General features: G+C 38.2%; 1 protein-coding gene and 1 long non-coding RNA gene across 3 annotated transcripts in view; both read left to right on the plus strand.

The window, feature by feature from the left end:
* The first annotated feature begins 9,751 nt into the window (after positions 1-9,751).
* The window catches only part of LOC139964242 (sodium- and chloride-dependent neutral and basic amino acid transporter B(0+)-like), a 45,646-nt gene continuing 31,294 nt past the window's right edge, over positions 9,752-24,103 (plus strand). The window contains exon 1 of the mRNA XM_071965695.1: positions 9,752-9,969. Coding sequence (XP_071821796.1) covers positions 9,916-9,969 — 54 coding nt within the window. The 5' untranslated portion in view covers positions 9,752-9,915. The remainder of the gene's footprint in view (positions 9,970-24,103) is intronic.
* On the plus strand, positions 12,860-20,005 carry LOC139964243 (uncharacterized). Of its 2 annotated transcripts, XR_011791920.1 has the most exons (6): positions 12,860-13,364; positions 13,437-15,054; positions 15,728-15,891; positions 16,464-16,601; positions 17,484-17,584; positions 18,228-20,005. It is a non-coding gene; the product is annotated as an uncharacterized lncRNA (long non-coding RNA). The 2 variants fall into 2 exon arrangements; XR_011791919.1 differs by having other exon boundaries at positions 12,860-15,054.

Here is a 24,103-nt window from a genome sequence, read left to right on the forward strand (position 1 = left end):
CTCTCATACCGTCCTCTATACATCTCTTATACCGTCCTCTATACATCTCTTATACCGTCCTCTATACATCTCTTATACCGTCCTCTATACATCTCTCATACCGTCCTCTATACATCTCTTATACCGTCCTCTATTCATCTCTTATACCGCCCTCTTACAGAGTCGTTTATCTCTACAAGAAGTCTGACAGTTCGTCAGTCAGGATGTCAACACCGTCAACGTTGACCAAAAACAAAAGTTACGGAGGCGCTTAAAGGACGATATTAATATCACGACAGATTTCATGCGACTTGATCATCTTTTCTCATATTTAGTTCACTAAGTATTGCTAATAGATTTGTTCTAATATTTAACTACATCTTGTTACCTTTAGAGAGAAATTTCTACAAAAACGTGAAGAAGCGTAAACTTTTTTCTTTTGTTGTGTGTGTATGCTAGGTCTATTGGGGTTCAATCATAACCACTACCGTTCCTTCCTTTTTTCTGTAATCAAGTCCTGCTCTGACGTTCAAGTTCATTTGATATGATATGGGTTTCTTTTCTTTCCATGCTGACTATTTCAATGATTGCAAATACAAACTGAGAGGTAGAAATTTAGAATAGGCCTAGTTGGTCTTGTTCATGTAAACATAGGATACCAGCAGAAGTGGGCTACCCCTTGCCACGTTGTCTTGGGAAGGGGACGAGGACTTCGGACGCTTTTCTTGCTGTCTTATATAACGCTCGTTGCTGCACGCATCAACTTTTATTTCCTGTGGCCTAGATCATCTTCAGTCGGCTCATGTTTCGAAATCATGATTTGAAGTCGATGAAAAATGGAAGTGGGGTCATTTCTGACCAATAAGTACTTATGTCGTACATTGTGACCGAGGGATATGCTAAAGTTACATTAAAACATGTTATAAAATTAATGGGATAGTGGTGTACCCAGTGGCGCCATCGAATCAGTGCTTTGTAGACTAGATACAGTCCTTTCAAGATCGCGCCCAGTGTATTTGACCTTGAAGAATTTCGGGGTAAAACCATGTTACGGCGGTCCTTGAGAAACATACGAGTTACTGCAGTGATGGTGCTGAGATGTCGTGTTATGGTAACACACTGTTACAAACTCTACACTGTATGTCATGTATATGAACCTTCATGACCGCCGTATAAACTGATCTATTCTTAGAATACTGAACGTTGATACAAGGTCATCATGCATGCCAAGTGAAGTTAGGGAAACTCCGTTTAAATTTACTTGGAAAGAGAAGGAAACAGATATCGGATACGTTAAAACAAATTACCACAAGCAAAACATAAACAGAAGAGTCAAACGTTTGCGTTTAATAGCCTCCGTACTATGGAACGTCGAAAGGGAAATGTATTAAACATAAACAACAGTAACATAAAAGGAGAGAAAACCATCAAACGAGACAACAACATGACAACAGACAGCATAGAAGTAAACAACATAATATATTGCCCTTTCGGCGTTCCATACCATACATTGTATTTCTTCTTGATGACATATTTCTCCGTTAAATTACTCCAGTTGGTAACTTCGGGGTCAAGGATCATATGCTTTACCCCCATGAAGCTTCGTCATTCTTAGGAACCCTACATGCCACCCACCTCAGTGACGTCATAACTTTCATATCATATTATCAACGATACTTGGATATATTTTACGCCTTCAAAGAACTTCAGTCATGCAGTAAACCTTGCAACACAGAATGTATCAAGCGAACGTGGAGTTATTTCCCTCCAACGATTTGACCAGTTCTGCGCCCTGTAGCTATAAATGTGTATGTTGTGTTATATACATTATCACTGGTGCATGTATGACCTTGTCTGTTTAACCAAACGTGGGAGTACGGTAGACTTTGGGAGACTTAAATGTGGCGGAAACGAGGCCATGTGCATGACATTGAGCGAAACATTTGATGATAACGGAAGGAACAATTACAGATGCAGATGCTCAGAGGTCTTCGCTTATAATTGCTTGAAAACGCTTGAAAGTACGATCGCTTTCCTTTTCGAATACCTCACCCCTTGAAACGAGTATAAACAAAACAAAACATTTCGTTCGGTAATAACTTAGGCCTAAGTGAAAACTGAACATAAAAGGGAGAAAAATGTTAGTCTTTGCATTTTGACCATACGGGTTATAAAAACAATTATTTTTCATTTTAATTCTTGGAATACAGACAATAATGATGACTTGAACGGTAAAAACTGTTCTCATGGCCGGTCTCGACTATAACTGAAAAAAAAAAGTTTGCGGACAATATATTTCCAAAGTACCAAAGTATTTTATATTGCACAGTGGCAAAACACATTCATCTCATATGAACTATATGTAACCCTTGTGTTTTATGACGACATATTTGTGCCTGATAATATCTTCCATATAGAGGGAGACAGGGCATACGGCAGATTTTTACTTTTCTTTTACACGCAACCCCATCCCTCCCTCCCCGCTCCCTCCCTCTCCCCAAAAAAGCAGTTTCGAGAAGAAAGTCAAATGTGTACCTTTTACAAATTTGAAGTGCCCCTTTTTTTCTGTTAATTAAAAGAGTACTCATTTACATTTTTGTTATGAGAATGCATGTGACTTACATTAACGTCCTTTTCTTGAGAACTAATAAAAAGTACATTTTGTTGAAAACCTGTAATAAATATGTCATATAAATTGCGTCGTTTTGTTGAAGATATATATGCTTACTAAGTTGCTCGCTTTGTGCAATAACGTATAGTTAGGTGAGTTAAAATATTCATAAATAAGACATTCTCGCCGACAAGTGAGACCATCTCGCTCAGAAGGTTGGCCCCGACTCAGGCAAGATGTATATGCTCGACGCCGTCTTTCTCCGCAACCCGGAAATAAATCGTTATACAAAGATTTATAACATTCACCTTTTTTTTGTGTGGTTTTAACGTAACCCGACATATATATTTGGAGGAGGGCCGATGTGAAGACACAATGCCCGTGTGATGAAAAAATATAAAAGATTGCTGCGAAACTATTGTCGTTCATAATTTCCCAGAAATCCGAGCCGTACATAATGTACGAACAAAAGAACAAGCAATCCACGGTAAAAAAGGGTCTCCGACCACCTCCCCTCCCTCCACCCACATCCCCTCCCTCCTCCCCCACATCCCCTCCCTCCTCCCCATCCCTCCCTCCCCACCATCCCCTCACCTTCCCCACCCGGTGTCGAAAACAAAGCAGAATCCAATCAACAGAAAAGCGGTGTGATGCCACGTGGCTATGGAACGCCGAAAGGGAAATGTTTAATGTAAATTTTTATGTAACACAGAAGATGACTGAATGTCCCAGTGAGGAAAATTTCCTCGAAGGTTGTAATAAAAACAGTTTAAGAATTTGGACCATATTTGGCAATATAGCATATTTGGGGCCAATATAGCATACCTTTAAATAGAGTTCCCAATTATATACATGCTGCTGTATTTTTTCTTTTTTTTTCATTTCATTCATTTCGTCTATACATGCCTACAATAAAATGTAGGATGGTATAAACCAGGGTTGTCCAACCTTTTGCAGAGGAGGGCCACATGGAATGATTATGATGGAGGAGGGGGCCGCATGAACCCTACGCTCGATTTTTCGATTTTTTGCCCGAAGCCCAAGGCAACAAAATGTGAGCACTGCGCGCGGAGCGCACTGATTTATTTTCCTTCCTGATAAAACATGAATCAAGTCCAGCCGCCCCCCCCCCCCCCCCTCCGCTGAGAGAGTGTCACGCAAACTGCCCTGTATGTAGTTTTTTGGACCCAGAAGGTTTGAATGATTGATTATATAGCTTAAACTTGTTATCAATAGATCTGCTCACTAAAATTTCGCACCGTAGAGCATCTCTGGCGGGCCGAACGCAACCCTGCGGCGGGCCGGACTGTGGCCCGCGGGCCGTAGGTTGGACAACCCTGGTATAAACAGTACACTAAAAAAAGAAAAGTTTTTCGAGCTAGCGACCAAATGAAAAACAAAGAAAGAAAGTGAAATCAAGCAGGAAAATAATGAAAAAGAAGGGAACAGTGTACGTAAAGTCAGTGTAAACAAGAGAAACAGTATTTAATCTGTAAATTTTTTAACTAACTTTAGGCTAGGTCCGTGCCTGTAACTTGACCTCATATATCTCTTTTTCTTAGGTTGAAAGACTTTTGCAGGTTCTGCACCGATTTTACAGAAATTTCCATCATTTCTGCTTTCATTTTTTTCTCGTATAACCTAGCCCTACAAGATGGGCTAGTCGGTCTCTCTCGGACATTTTGGTTAGTTCTGAAGCACTAAATTCCTTGAATTTGTGTACGTATTTTGACGTCATAAAAGTGAATAGCGCCGCCAGCATCAAAGGAGACAACAACATCAAATGAGACAAGAGCATCAAAGTATAGACAACAACGTTGAATGAGACAACAACATTGAAGGAGACAACAACATCAAAAGAGAAAAACAACAACAAAGGACACCACAACATTGAAGGAGACAACAACATCAAATGAGACAAGAGCATCAAAGTATAGACAACAACATTGAAGGAGACAACAACATCAAAAGAAAAAACAACAACAAAGGAGACCACAACATTGAAGGAGACAACAACATCAAAGGAGACAACAACATGATAACAGACAGCATAGAGGTAAACAACATAATACTTTTACCTTTCGGCGTTCCATAGTATGGTGGCTATTAAACGCAAGTTTGACATTCTTCTGTTTATGTGTTGCTTGTGGTAACTTGTTTTTAACATATCCGATATCTGTTTCCTTCTCTTTCTAAGTAAATTTAAACGGGGTTTCCCAAACTTCACTTTGCATGCATGATGACCTTGTATCATCTACTTTCAGTATTCTAAGAATAGATCAGTTTATACGGCGGTCATGAAGGTTCATATACATGACATACAGTGTAGAGTTTGTAACAGTGTGTTACCATAACACGATATCTCAGCACCATCACTGCAGTAACTCGTATGTTTCTCAAGGACCGCCGTAACATCGTTTTACCCCGAAATTCTTCAAGGTCAAATACACTGGGCGCGATCTTGAAAGGTCTGTATAGTCTATAAAGCACTGATTCAATGGCGCCACTGGGTACACCACTATCCCATTAATTTATAACATGTTTTAACGTAACTTTAGCATCTCCCTCGGTCACAATGTACGACATAAGTACTTATTGGTCAGAAATGACTCCACTTCCTTTTTTCATCGACTTCAAATCATGGTTTCGAAACATGAGCCGACTGAAGATGATCTAGGCCACAGAAAAAAAAAGTTAAGGCGTGGAGCAACGAGCGTTATATGACAACAGGAAACATGATAACAGACAGCATAGAAGTAACCAACATAATACATTGCCCTTTCGGCGTTCCATACGTGGCAGTCTTGGCAGCGAGTCAAAGCTAGATATGTCTCAAATCCGAAAAAGTCTGCAAGGTTATTATATGACAACGTCATATCTTCATCCGGGTTCAAGAGTGTGACCAACTAATTAATACTGAGACATGTTTTAGTAAGAATCATTGGTGTATAAGGAGAAATGATTTCTGGTTATCAGGAGAAACAGTTTGTTTACCTGCTGCTCCGTGTGTGATATACTTATAACGTCAATCTACAGGCGGGGATTACCCCATCACCCTATCATCTTTCAGGGGCATGCATGGTAAGGGGCCTGACAGGGTCACAGTTTAAAAAGCGGACACGTTTTCTGCTGAATGGAATAAGTTAGTGTTGCATTCAAAAAAGAATGACAAAGATTAATATTACTACTACTATTGTTATTTAATGATGGTTTTTTTAGTGGTATTTGTGAAATTTATCTATTTTTTAGACGAATCTCTCTATATTCACGGCCAATGAAACGGGGCTCAGGTCTAAAAAAAAAGGAAACACGGGACTTACGAATGGTATTGTTAATCATATGCAGCGGACGATGTAAGGGAAAGAATGAACTTTACTAAGTTCATATCACCAGCTCACCCTCCTCGTCCCCCCCCCCGCCCTCCCCGGTCGATTTCTTCCTAATACGTGTATCGTCGGCGTAACAGTATACTAGGCTAGTTTTCTGATCTCGAGTCAATAATGGGTTTAGTTCATTAGCAGACTATAGTCTGCTGGTTACCCACTTTGTAAAGGATGTTTTTATGCATTTCCGTTACTTGTGTTTCCCGCGTTTTCTACCGACCTGGAAACCCGGTTCCCTGTATATGCCCGTATATGTGTTTGCTGTATCCTAGCAACCATTGAAAGGAGAAGTTTTAGTAGAGGGGAGTTGTCTATGATTCAAGTATACGAAAATGAAAGGGATTCTGAATGAAACATGTTCATATGTTTTTATGAGCGATAACGCTAGGTTTATGTTTTTGTGTTATTCGTATACGGCCTAGCCTATACCTTTATGTATTTTGTACCATATTATTTGCCTTAATAGATTATTGTAACTTTCATAGATTATTATGTAAACTTGTGTTCATTTGAGTGTTGTCATTGTTGTTCAAATCCTCAGTGTTGTCTTTGCTATTCTCTTTTTGTTTAATTTGTTTTTTATTGTTGTCACCTTCACATTTCTGATCACTTCTTAGACTTAATGAGACAATCTCACACAATTGTCATTTCTGTTCCACGCTCAGTCAAAGTTTGGTTGCTACGACAACGGCCATTAGGTCGACTTAATGACCCTTGCCATAGATTGTCATGGCTTGCCATAGATTAGCATCATGATGTAGTTCGCTTTGACGGCCTGAACCTATCACAATGGGCCTATATTCATTCAAATGTGTACAACAATGCATCCACTGCAGCCATTTATCCACGTATAGCGCCATATAACTACCCCTTCATTCCCGTTGTAAGGCAGTATAACTGGGTAAACTGACCTCTTCCACACCCATCCTGTACCCATTCAACTGGAACGTTGGTACTCCAATAATATTTGCGGTGTTCCACTATTCAATGTTTAAAGTAGTTTGAAGAAGAAAAAAAACCTTGTGAGAATAAAAAATACCAGGCTCACGAGCAAACATCAAGACATCAAGTATCTGTTCATTGTCAGGGAAAAATATAGAACAAGTGATGTTTAACTAGTCCTAGTTCCATGATACAAACAACTACTTATAAACTGGACAGAAAACAAAAGATATCATCCCTGAGGCTACAGAAGGCTATAGTCGGTTGGCCCATGCTATTGACATAACCGACAATTGATGCCACAATACTGATGACAGGACCCTAGCTGTATGTGATAAGATCGGTTGACACAATATAGTACAACATTTTACCATACATGCATGCATGGCAATGAATCAACAGAAAATTGCACAGAAAGAAACATTGGTATAGAAAAGAAACGTGTTTGCTCCGAAGTCCAACAAACCTGCTTGCATGAAGTCGTGATAAACATTTTTTTACCCGTTTTACGTTTATTTGAATACAGCTGTTGAAGCCCCCTTATATACCACATACGAGACGACCGCGTGACTGGCTATAAGAGAGATGAAGGATATAATTAATGTGTGTGTGGAGAGAGGATGGGGTAGGGGGTTGTCGAGTGTGCCAGATTATGGAAAGGGTGAAGCATTTTCCGAACATTTGGTCCCCCATTGCAAACAACAAAACACTTTATACGTATATCTGAAACGTTTGTATAGTACGATTCGACTAAACTATATGGATAGGGCCTACATCGCCGGAATTTCAGCAGGTACTTATCGCTAAACTGTATTTTTTTTATACAGTTATCACCGGGGGGGGGGGGTAGGAAGCTTCCAAAAAGTGTGGGGGCACAACATCAGAGGGGCACTTTCTCATTCCACATGCAACCACCACTCGTTATGCTATAAACCGATACGCACCGGCCATATCACTTAAATATATATGATATGTAGTATGCAATCAACACTATTTATTGAGATTTGTTATTGTTAAAAGTGGTACAAAAAGATATGGGATGTCATATTAAAAATAGCATGTAAATAAAATATTAAAATTAACAAAGCTTAAGATATCCAAAAGACAGTTTTCATCAAAGGGGCACATTTTACTTGCCAGTAGGGCACATTTGCTATTTTGGAGGAAAAGTGGGGGCACGTGCCCCCATTGCCCCCCCCCCCCGGCTACTATCCCTGGCTATCATCAGTATTAGGCTCTAATCATCAGTAAAATGCTTAAGCCTGCTGTAAGTTTTTCTGCTGTTGAAATCATTCCAATCGGCATGCATTGGCACTAGTCGGCGTGACTGGAGTTATTAATGTGTTCACATGATATGACCTTTATTTGACTTGCTATATCATATTCTTTGCGGCAATACTAGATACCTCTAATAATGCAGACTCTCAGTGAGTGAAATGCTTAGTAAAACAAAGGAAAACTGAAGTGACGAATGCAGGAGTAAAATCAGTGGAGTCCGACAAATGAGAGATAATCACTTGAATAAGTTTTAGCATAGTTGGTTACAAATACTGGCGATAATGAAAGTTACATATCTCTGGATTAATCTTCACTGTACAAACCCGATGAACAGTAAAACCCTGAAGGTCGCTTCTAATTGGTAGAATAGGATCGTGGTAAAAGCTCAGTGACCACCGATGACCAATATCCTTTCTTTTCTAGAAATTATTTGACAAAAAAAATTGATTGTAGTAACAAGGGTCAAAAGTAGATTACTCTATCACCCCACGCACAAAGTTAGAATGATTGCCAGTAAACGGTACACAGGCGGCACTGACCTCTGGTGTTAGAGGTCGGTGTACACAGGCTACAAGAGTACTCAGTAATCGAGTAACAAGCAATAGGTAAAAATAATAGACTCTCTGTTTACCACCCGATAGACAATGGTAAACAGTGGAATGGAAAGTTTTATTTTTTATAAACACCAGTTTATAAGCTGCTAAGGAAACGCTTAGGTGCCATCGAATGGAAGAAAGCGATTTTCCCAAAAAAAAAGAGGAAAAAAAGTGGATTGTTTATCAGGAACGCACTCAGAACCTAGAAAACAATTGAGTACATTCTTGTTAACATTCTGTTTCGCAATATGATTAACAACTTTAATTATGGCGTGTCAAGTGCGATAACAACATTCGATATTGAAACCATACCAAATACTAATTTTAGCTTTTCATGTGAATTGTTAAGTTATCATAAGATCCATATCTAACTACTGACTCAATGGCTTATGGTCCATTCTTATCTTCAAATTCATTATTGGGAAAGACAATTCGTCATAATTTCGCAGAGCAAAATGAAGTAAAACCTGAAGCAAAATCGACAAAGAAAGTTTTATCATTTCATGTGCTGTTTAAGAGAACAATTATTCACCAGCCTGCACAGAAACTTTCTTTTGACCTAAAGCACCAACACGCTACTAATCACTTTCTCTCGCTTCATTTCGTGAGCCATCCACTAGAAATCTTGACTGAAATGAATTCCATTGTTAAGTGGAGTCAAATGCTGGTAGTGTCTCACACATTATTATCTACATATATAGAAACTATACACTCTATTTCATTAACAGAACAATGCCCATGCATAAAAACCTTCCATTCTGTAAAACATGTCACATGTAATCGAGAAGCTCCGAAATTTCGAACAGAAGGATCCATTTTACACCTTACTAGTAAAACTTGTAAGTTTGTGTCCTCCAATCAGCGATCACGAACAGTCAACATCCTGGTAAACACTTGGCCACGCCTTGATGCATTACTACAAAAGAGTGAGGTCGCCTTTTATAACGACAGCAAAGAAAAGAACTCAGAAATTCAGAGCTGAAATTTTAAACTCGCACTATCAGACTACAGCTGTTCGCCAGTGCAACGCGTTACACAATAATCAATACAATACTATCGTTGGGTTTCATGCACAGACGCGAATCGGTCTATAGTTCGAACTGTATAGCTCATTTCTCGATATAAGATGGAATCGTACAGCAAAGACGATTTGGCCAATGCAGAGAGGCCTCCAGAAGTCGTAAGTAACTTCATGCCCTATATATTTCTTGTATTCATTTCAGTAGAAGATTTGGCTTAGAACCAAATACAAATACGATAGCTTTATTTCTCTAGTTGCGTTTAATGCTTAAATACTAGTACATGTTATGCCGATATTTACTTATTTATCAGTGCGTATCAAATAACATAGGCCTTCTGGCCATATTAATACACACAACGATATGAAGTTGCTTGATACAGGCTGGAAATTAATGTAGCGATTAGTTTCATGATTTTACATTTTCAAAGAGAGTGTCGTTTTGTAAAAATATAAGTCTTTACCGACATTTAGTTTGTGCAAGGCTAGCATTTGCCATATAGACCATGGTGGAATATTTTAGCGTTCTCTGCAAAAAGTATAGGCTCTGTATATATGCTTTTGTACATAATACACATTCAGACATGTTAGGCTTAGCGTAACCACAGTTATTAACTATGGCGTAACTTAATACGTTCTATTGCTATACAGGTTATTAGCATAAAGAAATATATGTATGCGAATAGCTATGCGAATTGAGTAGCTGAGGAAGTTGAAGGTTTAAATTCTATATAATAATAACAAGAGGAAAACGCAAATGAAGTTTGCAAAGTGTAACATACAACTTCAATAGTGAATAGGCCTATAAATGGTCTGGGTTAAATTGTTGGTAAACATTTACCACACTGATATTTAATAGTAAGATTTTTAAACAAAAAACGGTCATGATATGATAAATGTATATGTCCAATTTTACTTTTGACGTACAATTTCCACCAACCAAGGAGAATATGCATAAGTATTACTAGTCACGTTCGAACTATGACCGTTATCAAGACTAAAATTCAGCCTTAGGTCATCCTTTCATAAGGAAACTGTTCAATCATTCCTGTGTAGGGTATAGGCGCATTATCTGATCAACATAATTATCGGAAATATTACCATATATATTACAACTCGACATATATAACTTCGTCTTGTTGAAATGAAATTCTCGCATAATACCAAGCCATTATTTGCATGGTCATTTCTCAATACATTTACACTTCTGTTACAGCATCGATATAACGGTAGTCCTCATTTGCCCTCATTCAGTTCCCATGTTCTCGGAATTTTCGATATCCTGTTTTCCCTAAAACAACTCTTGAGGGGCGGTGCGGGGGGTTCACATGTCACCTATAATAACTTGTTTCACACCGTATAGGGTCAAAACGGTGGACATATGAAAAGTTCAATCCCATAACTAAGTTAATACGATGGCACAAAACAATACATTTTTTAACCACGTTCATACAACGTAGATTTATTATATAGCCTTGGATAGAGTAGCGGTTGGATAGAAATGGGAAATTTCCCTACATGTATATTTCGTTATAATCTTTCTAAACATTCACGACCGAAAAATCTCTGTCAACACCAAAACGCTTAATTATAGGCAACCTCACCTAGCTCTTTTCCAACTTTGGGATTCCTGCCTCATATAATATACAAACTGTTAGTCAGACGGATTCCTAAGTTCAATCACGTAACGTATGGCATGGTGTGATCAAAATACAATAGCTAGTGACGGTATTGAAAATTATCTTCAGATTTGTTGATCAGGCTATAGCAAAATACTTTCGGGTTATATATGTTCTCCAATATAAATAATGAGTGGTATCTTACTTCTAAATATTCGGGAGATTTAAACCTCGGCCTCAGTCTCGTGTTAGTAAGCAGAACTCCCCTACCACCCCCACCCTCATACCCCTCCCCCACCCACGACCACCCTGTATTAGCCTACATTTTGCAGGCACAACCCGCAAATGAACTCATTTGTATGTCTTGCCTGAAAGATTTCACAGAGGCCCCTTAACTTTTGTGACCACTTGCGTTTGCGGGCACCCTAGAAACATTTCTGCCGCACTGGTGTTAGGGCAGTGTCGGTGCTTGCTGAGAGGCGTTAAAACTGTAAGTTACTGTGCAGTACAAGTTGCAAGTTACAGTGTAGGTTGTGATTTCGTATATGTTGCCATGCTCGGGGAGTAAGTTGTTTCCTTCATGTATAGGAATCGAATAAGTGGCGTTTCTGTGTTGTTTTGTCATTGTGAACACTGGCTTGACAATGAAGCCGATTTTACTTTATATTTATTTAACAAGGCCGCTGAGCTGCAGTTATAGTCAGGAGACCAGAGAAGAAGTTCGTCGTTCATAAATATCTTAACCAAATAGGTTGTGGAATACTTACTGATATTTAATGCAATCGAGCGGGGGGGGGGGGGGGGGGGATAGCCTACAGAAAAACAGCCATTCTTTAGCAATGTGCATTATGAAACCACTCCTGTTTGCTTCAAGTTGATGTCTGGTGGCTCTTTACAGTTCCAAGCCAAGATTAATGTTTCTAGTAGCTATTTTGTTAGAGTACAAAGGTTACAGTCGGCAATGGCAGTTATGTCGCGATATATGCTGAAAGCACCCCAGTACGGTCGTTTTATCTATACTTCAAGTAGATTTTTAAAATGTTTGCAATACTTTTCAGAATTTCGTAAGTGTGATTTTTATTGCAAATAAAATTCGTCACGCTCTCTCAGTCTTGAACATAATTAACTCTACTGAAGTCGCCGAGACCAAAAAACCGATACTTCTTTTTTTGAAAAGTTGCATCAACAGTTTTGCAATTTTGGAAAAGAAAACCCCCACATATTGTTAGCGTGGGTTTCGTTTCAGGAATATTAATTGCATGGTGACATGTGAGAGCTATTAAAGAATTGTTTAAGACCGAAGTTTTCATCCTTATCTCATTCTGTTAATCAATCGCAATCACTCATTAATGTCCGAAAGTTAACAAAGTGGCTTGACACTTTAAATTTCAACGAGAAAACTTGTCTCATCAATACGTTCTGGTATATCTTTGCTTAACTACTACACTGCAAAAACTCCGGTGTTAACATTTTGGATTTAGCTTGTCGGTGTTGAATTCAGTGTTGATTTGACACCAAAGAGAATGCAATCTGACCTTCAACCTCGTTCAGGTAGAAGTTTCAGCCAATCCCTTTCCAAGTTACTCTCCTTAACGCGTAAATACATGATGTCATAGAAATCGGGACTCCTAATTGGTCCATAGTAGTGGCAGTAATTATCATATCGATATTGTCGGCGAAGCTGTTACAGCCAAAGTTGCGCAAAGCAGACGAGGTGCAAACGAAGGGGGCAATATGTTCGTTAATTTTAGAAATGAAGAAAGGAAAGTTGTGGTGTTCAAGGAATTCAGAGATTTGATTGAAACAGGTATGCATTCTTTTGGAGATAAGCTGTGTATAGCCTATAGGTTTTAACTTTCTCGTGAAATGATAGGCAATCCACGGAGGCAAGGGAAGGTTGCCTTTCATAACTTCATCATAGGCAGATGCCTAACGGAAGTCTATTGCGTAACTTAGGCCTAGGCTAATTGTTGCCGAAGGCCCTATAGCCTCTACAGGCCCAAAGCCTAGGCCTATAGATCATTTGTAACGTTATAAATCATTGCGTAAGCCTATAGAACTGGCAGTTTAATTACTACTTTCCCTTGAACAGGGCTGTGTATCACTATTATATGTATCACTTTTAAATTAAGAGTACTTCTTTCCCTTTTACTAATTCAATGTGAAATGGAGAGTGATAGTTATACCATTAGCCTACTCCATACTCCATAGTCTCGAATATAATGCATGTATGATGTAGCCTAGCCCAGTTCAAAGGGTCGTCGACGACTTGACCTAGCCTATATGTATAGTTTACGCCCCAGCTAGTTTAACTTAATAAGGACGTACCCCTACTGTAAGTTGAGGCCTACAGTTCTATTGGCCACCAACAAAACTAGAGTAAGGCCCTTAAATAGCCTCACACTCATCATCACACTGATTATAATGCAAGCAATATAATTTTGAGGTGGGTTCTCAATCGTTTCGTGCTGCATTAAGCTGCTGTCGAAAGACATAATAAATAAGTTGCATTGAATCTCTTGCTGTTGAGCATGTCTAATCATCTCTGTGTTCATGAATAGACTTTTTATTATAAGTAGTTAGTAGGCTTAAATGAAATTGTTACATTGGAAAGCCATAGGGCATCAAATTTCATGCCTAGTAGCTTGCATCCCTCAATAATCCACAAGAACATTTGATGCAGATTTAGCCAACACAAAGACCAAATATGTGATAGGCCTTATATGATTTCCAATATTTCCAATTGATGACAGACTGCATATCTTAGATTAAAAGAAACTATGAAAAACTTGTTTGTTATGTTGGTTTTGGCCAACTTTTGACTGCGAAAGGAAGCATATGTCTAGCGTACATGCTTAGAAAGGCAAAAAAGTAGATAATTTTGAAGCACTTCATTACATATTTACATTGTCAATCTTGATTTTCAAAGTAAAACTTGTACTGCAGGTCTATGTGATTTTAATGTAGGCTTTTTCTGCAAGGCATGTGTAGGGTGAATGTATTGCAGTCTATATGGTAGTTTTATTACCATTAAATGTTGGCTAATTGCCTCGTTAGGGCAAATTCATAAAAAATCAGCAGTTTTTACCATTTGAATTACAAATTCAGACAAATGAAGCCCCAACTTTTGGTCACTATGTTTCTGTTTGTATACTATCTTGCAAACATGCAATTTGCTGAGAAAAATGACTTTGAGCATGAGTTAGACATGACGCTCTCTGTGCAGGCCAACTTAAGGGAGTAAATTTAATGATACAAGGTCAAGGGCTGTTAAATTTAATGCGTACAGACCTATTTCAGGGCTTAGTCCTAACAAAATAGACTTAAGTATATATGCATGACTAAATCAAAAGTATGATACTTGCTGGTTTATTCTATTTTCTTTCATATATGATACAGCAAAGAAGAAATTCAAAATTGCTGAAGATGTGATACTTGTGGATAGAGAGGATGGAGCAGAGTTTGATGAAGATTCTCTTGTACCTCTCCTTGAAATGGAGCCAAACACAGCCATCATGGTGTTAAAGAGAGGTGAAAAGTGGGGTTAGTGGCAAATAAGGAGCTACAGACAACGCAAAATACTCTGCTTACATGAATAACCAGATGTGTTTCCAATGGGAAAATGAAGGTTAGTGTGGTGGGATCTCTGACAACATTTCCTTAATTAGGAATAAGCCTATACCCTTTTGTCACAGAAAAGATCTCAGAGGTTCCTCAAAAATGACATTTGTTGTTGTTTTCGCCTCGTTTGGTGGATAACACCTCAGACTGGCTCCTTGATCCCCAGCATTTCAAATTGGGAATTTTTTTTACTTTCCATACCACATTGAGAGTAGTGTGTAAGCATAGTTTATACAGTGGCAGTCACAATCATATGGTCAAGATAACAAGGGTTGAACGTTGAATTTTGACTGCAGTTTATCAGCGTTGTACTGTTTTTCCCATAATTTTGGCAATTCCCAAACGCAAAACACAGAAGATTTGAAGAAATGTCTCATGTAGTGAGGGTATAAGCAAGTACAGCAAAACAGATAAGACTTAATTGCAACTAAGGGGTAGCAGCTCTGCGGCAGTTTTAATGTCTGGTTCTTATGGCTAGTTCTGTGAAGTTTTGAAATCAATGTGTTACATTAATTGCCATTTTTTGTGTGGTTGTAGGATTGATTACTGATTAACCAATTGAAAAATTTGACCTATTATCAGTTCATGGATTGTTAGAAAATGCACATTCCTATTCATTACAAGAAATGTGTTCACCTATCTCTAGCTATGTGCTTAACAGCAGATTTTCTTTTATTTAGTATCTCCAGCAGCTGCAAGGGTTAAAATAGACAGCAATTCAGATACTTATGTAATTTCTGAGGAAGATGATACTCAAGATTATGCTAATCTTCCCTCCACCAGTTCTGCACCTCCCATGAAAAGATTTAGGGAAACAGAAGCAACAACAGATGAGGCAGCTGAGGTAATCACATTTAAACATTTCTTTTAATGTTGAGGGCTTTATACCATTCAATGGAAACCTACAACATGGCAAAACATTTGCTCCAATTAGAAAGTTTTGGTATCCTCCTTTGCATTTAACAATCTTTTTGACAATGTATTGTATTTATTAATAATGCTTGAATCCACTTTGCTCCCAAAGACTTTGGATATAGCATAAAACAACTCAAGAAGCTGCATACATTGGTGTTGGATTTGGGGTTTGACATCTGGACTGAACAGAAATATTACTTTTGAGATTTTCATATTTGCTATTAATTTGCAAGATTCTGAACAGTCAATAACCTAACAAATTGATGTAGCCTTAAGCATTATGGGTTGAGATCTCCTGTAGAAGTCATCTCTGGATTTGGAATGGTCTTTGGGTATCCAATTTAGGATTTCAAAGGACATTAGAAAACAATAATACTAATATTAAAATAAAAAGAATGAAGGTCTTTTACTAATTTATGTTACAAAAGCTCTAATTATGAATCTCTAAAGTTCATTACAACTTTCAAGAATCCTTGTATTTTTTTCTACACTTTATTAAAGCTCATAAGTGCAGTTCTTCAGAAAAAGTGCAAGTGGAGCCACTGTTTTAGCTGAATACAGAGCCCAAAAGTGTCTGAACGAAAAGTCCAGGAGATTGTTGGTAAACATTGTAGTTGCTAACATGATGGAAGTACATGGGTAAGTTTTATTTTTGTAGTTGTAAACAGAGAAAATCATGATTGCTGCAATGAAATGTTTAAAACTTTAACATGTCTATGAACATGGATTAATTGACACATGTAAGTAAGTAAGTGCTCCATTGATGAAACATTTTGCTGGTCAACCCATGAAGGTAGTTGGGAAATTGGAGAGTGGCAGTAACAATTTCTGACTGCCACACTTGTGCCAATTTTTAACCAGGCTAATTGGTATGTTCCTGTTACAGAATGAGTTGTCTGTTGCTTTGTCAGATCTGATCCTGAGCTGGGGATCCATTGTAAACTTAGCCTTAAAGATCTCTTGCATTGGCCCCAAATTAGCACAATAATAGAAAAAATGTGTTTGCTTTCAAGGACAGTGATGTGACATGATCAGTATTAACCATTGAACACCAGGTATTGCTTTTCATTTTAAATATTCTCCACAGACAATACCATATGCTGAAAGACACATGTTATTGAAATTGTGTACACAAACTTAGTTGGGCTAACCCAGGCAGTTCAATTTCATTATGTTAGAAACTTTCCTAGTTCATAGCATGTTTTATTTGGGAGCTCTGACCAATACAGCAGATAGCTGAGCGCCTTTAAAGACCCCTTTCTCCTCTGTGCAAGTGAATTTCAAGGCCCAGGTTATTAAATTCAGCATTGGTCCATTGTTGTTTTTAAGAATACACAACATTTGAACTGACCAGTATTGCAGGTTTATGGCAGATTTGTGGTGAGAGAAAAGGGCCTTTAAGTAATCACTCATTTAGTAAGGCAAACATCTAATACACTAATATCACACTTTATTATGATATAATATACTATTACACCATATTATAATACACTTTATTTCCCCCTACATCTACCATCACAGACGGACGCCACCTACGGTCACAAAAAGAAAAAAAGAAAAATGCAGTCGGTATTGTCAACCTGTTTGAAAACCTTCAAGACCCATACACACCAACAGGTCATGTAAGTAATTAATTTAAATAAACTGCAGGAGGACCCAAAACCCCCACCAAGGGTTTTTGGATTAAACACTTGCTGTCATAGGGACATTATTGTAAATTTTGGAACTATACTTCAAAACAGTTGTTCTGCAGTATCATAGTTTAACATTAAATGCAGGGAAAAGGCATACATGCATAGGAGGGGAAATGGTTTGTCTAATGCAGGGCCAGTCAAATTATACATTATAGGTATCATGATCTTTCCAGGACAAGAGGAGAACTTTTTTTCTCACTTAAAATGTTGGGACATGCATGATTTGGAACTGGACATTGCCATGGAAAACATTTCATCTCCCCCCCCCCCCTTTGCAATTCTTCCTTTAGATGCCCATGACTTCAGTAGAAACAGAGGAAGTTGTGGTTAAAGGTCTCTTGTATAAGCGCTGTAGTTTTGCTATAGTTCAAACTAAAATTACTGCCACATACTCATAATTTCTGAGAGTGTTTTTGATGGTAAAGATGTCTTGGAAGCTACTTATGAAAACTCCTAGCAATTTTCAACCTACAGCTTAACTTGGGAAATGCTATTAAGAAATCTCCAACTGGAGAGTGGTACATAAAATGAACCACAGCTAGTACTAAGTACATTTCATTATTATTTTCAGGAAGCTTTTTATGATGAAAGAACCAAAGAAGGATTCCTTGCAGCAAGGATAAAAAAACGTCAATAGAGGAGAACATCATTCTGAACAATCAAACATAACTCCAAAGGACCCTGCCTGCAAGCAAGATGGAGACCCCATGCTTAAAAGGCCATTACATGCTGTGTCTGATAACCTGCAATCTGAAGATAACACTACAGCAGATGTAAACTGGATGAAACATACCCCTGCTGTATCTACAGATTCTAATTTGGTCTTTGAGAGGATGAAAAATACTCTATTAGTGAGGAGAAACATGGTCAATGCTATGAATTCAGCAGGGCATATAATAGAGGAATTTCCACAATTCAAGATTACTCGAGGCCTTGTGAGTATGACACAAAGTATTCTGACTGGTGTCATGTATGCTATTAGACTGTGGATTGCATGCATTTACAAGTGTGCGGGGGAGATATGTCTGTCATGGGCATGGACGTCGCTAGAGGGGGTGTGGGGGGTTGCGACTGTCGCACTTTAAACTTTCCAACTGTCGCACTCTCATTTTCACATATTCTTATAATTTGCGAGTGACCTAACATTTTCGGTCAAAATTGACCTTCAATCAGTCATTTTCACCACGTTTTCTTTGTCAAATTGAGACATTGTATCTCGCGATCCTTATACTCCACCATAAAAAACTTTGTTAGAGTTTTGTTTGTAGCACACTGTTTTACAAACCATTGTTTCATGGATTTGCTGTGAAAGAGGCAGTACCTCAGCAGACTTATGTCAGGAAAACCAGTGAACTTGTTGACTTCAAACCACTGTCATTACTGAGGATTCAATCCAGATGTGATCATACACTTATGTCTGTCCAAGGCACATAATTTTTCAATGAGTTAATTTTGCACATTTTTTGGCTGAAGTAACCCAGTCAGTGTTCGTTTCTAACAATTGTTTTTATCTGTGAACAGTTATTAAATTGTTTCGCCAGCTAGAATATTAGAGAACATGCTACAAATTACCTTTTAATCAGTGTTATGTGATTGCCAATGGTTCAGTTATGTTCAAACATATAATTATCAAAGTAACACTGTGTTATAGTTCAAGTGTAAAGATATGAATACACAGTGTACATTGTATACATACATCCGGGTATTAAAGTGTGATACCATTGGTTTCCATGCATGTGTTTATCAGTTTAAGACAAAGGTATAATATTAACTTTAAGCATTTATAATATGCAAGCATTATGATCTGATTTATCTTCATTAAAAAATAAGTTTCTAATCAGTTTATGGGCTTGCTCATGTTAGACAAGCTTTTGTTCATTCTTGTTTATGCACTTAATAAGGTGTTTTCTGTACAACTGATGCTTCTAAGATGAATATAAAAAACGTGTAACACATTTAAAATGGCATCTATGGCTTTTATCTGTTGTTTATTGCTTATGCGTATTGTCCAGCCCAGACTTGGGCGATACCTTGGAAAGGTGTTTTACAAAATACAGAATTAACACGATCTGGATTGGATAAAAAACTTGCAATTCAACATCAGTGGGAAGATCTAAATAACACCATTTTTGGTGTTAAAATCAATTCAGTTAGTGTTAATTTTACACCAACCAGAGTAACAATATCAACACCAAAGATAATGAATTTAACACCCTTTGTGGTGTAAAGAAAAGGATTCTCAACTTGGTGTTAATTTAACACCTGCTGGTGTTGGCAAATATGCACTCCAAAAAGAATACAAATTTAACACCATGGGTGTTAAATTTAACACCCGAGTTTTTGCAGTGTATACCTCGCGTAGCGCCCTGTTGCTTCCCTTCTGTGTCATGGCACGGAGCATTATAATTCAGCACAAGAACCCCCCCCCCCCCGGCAGCGAATATTTTTTTCCCAAACTGAACTGACACTGAAATTATTTCCTCGATTTTGATTGGCTCTCAGCGAGCACGTGATATACTTTAGCATTCAACATGGATCCCTCCATACTCTGTCGATATCAGTATGATCAACACGAACAAATTCAAGGTATTCACACACATTAGCAACTTTCAAGAACTTTTGATTGGTATATATGAACGAAAGTATATAGTGTTATTTACACAATGAAGCAACGATTCCCAACTACTGCGCCCATTCAGTCCTCGATCGTTTGTTTACTCGCTTGACTCCGCTCTACACAACACATGTAATGTAGCCTATTATACTGTGTATAGTATACTACACAATAAAACACAGTGCATTTGTAATTGTATACATGTAGCAGATGTACATATGTACGAGGTGTTTGTGTACATTCGGAGTTGCGATACTTTTAGTTTTATCATCATAAATTCAAAATATATTCAGTCAATGAATCATGATAGGCCTAGTCGAATATGCAGTGGTCATGAAGACGGCGAGCGAGTGTGTGCCAACCAGTGAGTGTACACAAAAAAGGCATTTGACGATATGTCTGTGTCTTTTGACTTGTTAACTAGTTGAATATTATACAAATAATGAATGGTTATGAGTGCAATAGTGCAAATATTTCATGAATTGAAAGATGGAATGTTCCATTCAACGAGGCGCAGCCGAGTTGAATGGAACAAATTACATCTTTCAACGAATGAAATATTTGCACTATTGCACGAATGGAAACCATTCATTATTTGTTTTATACAACATATCATATTAAGATGGGTAAAATGCACTCATGCAACAGATTGTTTTGAACAGGCAGGTTTCTCTGCTCTCATACCATTGAAAAAAAGTGCTAACAAAAAAGTATAACCCATGGTTCTATTTCATAGAGTGGAATAGAGCGGATTTTGCATGCAATCAACGAGCAATTGACCAATCAAATGACCAGAATACAATTAGGTGTTGTATAAAGCCTTATAACCTATACGTATGGAAACCTATACGGAAACCTATTGGCTCGCTGAGAGCCAATCAGAATCGAAGAAATAATTTCAGTGTCATTTCAGTTTGGGAAAAAATATGCGCCCCCCGGCATCCACTTGAATAAAAGGTGATAGGAACTTCCTGTATTTATTTCTCTTCACTCTCACCTGTCCTCACTACTATTGTATTTTGCCAAATCTGTACATTCTGACCTCTCCAACATACTTCCAAGGGCTCTTACATCCGAATCTACCTGACCATTCGTGAAATCTATGGTCATTCTCTTTGTATTAGAGGGAGCAGATATCTTTTCGTTACTATGGTTACTGTATGCCCGACTTCCTTTCAAAGTACACTTACACGTGGCGTAATCTGCAGCCTATGTACAATGAATAACAACAAGTTGTTCCCAATTCTATATGCAATGTAGGCATGTGCGTATAGCCATGCCTTCGTAGCGTATGTTTGTGTGTGGGGGGGGGGGGGATGGCAAATCCATATATTTGTCCTCGTTTTGAATAACATGATTTACTTCGCTCCTCTGTTACCTGTCTCCCACTCCAACATTTGCTCGTTCCCATCTACCTAACTACACATTGGAACGTGTTAGCACTGCGCCCTCACTTTCTGAGCACCGCCCACTTACTCCTTCCGAATCTACAATTCAGTAAGAACGCTACGCATTTAATACGATATTCGTGATTGGATTGGATTAACCTTATACTGGAATATTCTTGCTCGTCACTACTTAGAAGCACCGTATAAGTATCCTTATGTTTTCAACGTATTTTCACATGTGTTTGCTCTTCCCTCCGCTGTTAAAAAACAAGTTAACGAAGGTTTGAATAAAGAGTTCACTTTTAAAGTTGATATTTTATACAGATTTCAAAATTACACCGGTGGGTGAATTCCGGTGAAACTACGATTGTCATACGATGTTCCGTTTCTGAGTTACAAATCTTTATATATAAGCAGTTGCTCTGTATGTAAGCCCTTAAATAGCGCCACCACTTAAGTCCATGAAAACCCTTTCGATCGTAGTACAAAAGCGAGTACCGAGAAACAGTGGGTACTATAATAAATGTTTATTTTTCTGCTTAGCCAAATTTTTGGGCCGTCCGCATTTACCCATGAAATTAACGTGTGTGTATGTGGGGAGGGGGGCTATGCCTCTCCCCTACCCCACCCCTCTGGCCAGTGCACTGCTGAATGTAGGCTAACCTAAGCCTGCTCTGGGAGTAATGTAGGGAGCCAAAGAAATACATTTTTTGGAGCAATACTATACTTAGATTGAGAAATGTTGAGATCTTTCGCAGAACTGTCTCTTTAGGGCTAGGGGTACACGTATATCAGTGTTGGCTATACTATTATGTTTAGTACATATTTCCTGTTGAATTAATTAGATTCGTGTGTTGTGTTTTTCTGTGCCCAGGTTCAATCTTCGGTGACTTTTCTTCAAAAAGATCACTGCGTCGATGGACCAACTTCGCTTACAGAAACTTCGTAAAGTCTAAATCTTCTAGGCTCTAGCCAGTATTGGCAATGAACTTCACTATACAGCCTGCATATTTCGTTATATTTGGTTTTATTTTACACCCGTATCTCTGCCTCGCGTTTCATTGATTTTGGGTCGTAAGAGTGAAAGGACCTGGAAGTTGACGTATACAGGCTTGATAAACATATATCATAGCACGTATACTTGTTCCTTTATAGTATTTTCCATCAGTTTGAAGCATTGGGCGGTGGTACTGTTGTGTCACTTAAGCTAATTCATGCAGGGAAGCAACGACGTATATTACCGAGGTGTTGGATTTATCTCTATAGAATAAAATTATGAAGGGCTCAGTCGCCACCACCCGCCGACCGGCAGGACATTACACAAGAAATGAAAATGAAACAACATGTCCAACCAAACCAATTGAAAATTCCCAACATTGTTTCCAAGGTCGCAAAATATAGCACCATTTTGCATCCAAGCACCCTCAATTGTACCGAATTTCTCAATGTGGTCCATATAAGCCCCCCTCCCCCTCTTGGATTATCCCCCTCTCCCCTTACTACAAAAATTGGTGGATGACGCCCCTGAATGAATGTCGTAAGAACTTTCAAGTTTGATCAACGGTATTTAATTTAAGTAACGCGACGGTGACGCGTTACGGGTTCCTTAATCAGAGGCCGGCAATCTGCGGCCTTTTGCTGACCCCGAACCTTCTGGAATTTGCACAATAAAAAAAAAATGAAAATCGCAAATTGTTTTGGGCGTTTTTTCCGCTTCCTGGTTTTCAAGTTATTTTTACGAGTTGTTACATAATTTCACTTTTATTTTCAAAATAGCTTGCCAGCAATCAGAAGGCGAACTTACTTTCACTAATTTGCATATCTGACGAATTGTATTTCACTTTTGTTTTCATTCATAAATTTGATAACTGAAATTTCACAGTTAATATGCTGGGAGAAGGGGGGGGGGGGGTTGTGTTGTTTGTATACATTGAAAAAAAAACCAGCCAGGATACCAGATTTCATAGTTTTGGACCGCAAGTAAGCCAGCCTAAGTCCTAGATGATGAGTTAAAAGGGGTATTGCTATGCCAAAACATGTGATTAAAGTGTGTCTGACTTGCTTCGATTTATCCGATTTGTGTTAACTGAAATTGTATGGTCTCTTTATTAGCATACGACGAACCATTTGGCTTTTTCTAGTCAAGATCTGCATTGTAATAGCCGCGATTTATAAATACAATGATGATACTTAAAGGTATGCCAGATTTTAGAAATATGGTCACTTTTGGTCAAAATTCTAAAACTGTTTTTTAGTACTATACCCTGGAGGAAATTTACATCACCGGGACATCAGGTCACCCTTTGTGTTCATTTAGAATGTCTGAGAAATAATTTGGAGAGTAAATACCTCCAGGAAAGTACTTTTGAAAACTTGTAGCAATTATAGCACACTATAAATTGGGGCCAATACAGACTACATTTAAGGACGCACACGAAACTAATG

The sequence above is a fragment of the Apostichopus japonicus genome, chromosome 22 (assembly GCF_037975245.1).
Source record: "Apostichopus japonicus isolate 1M-3 chromosome 22, ASM3797524v1, whole genome shotgun sequence".
In the NCBI taxonomy this organism is placed as follows: Eukaryota; Metazoa; Echinodermata; class Holothuroidea; order Aspidochirotida; family Stichopodidae; genus Apostichopus; species Apostichopus japonicus.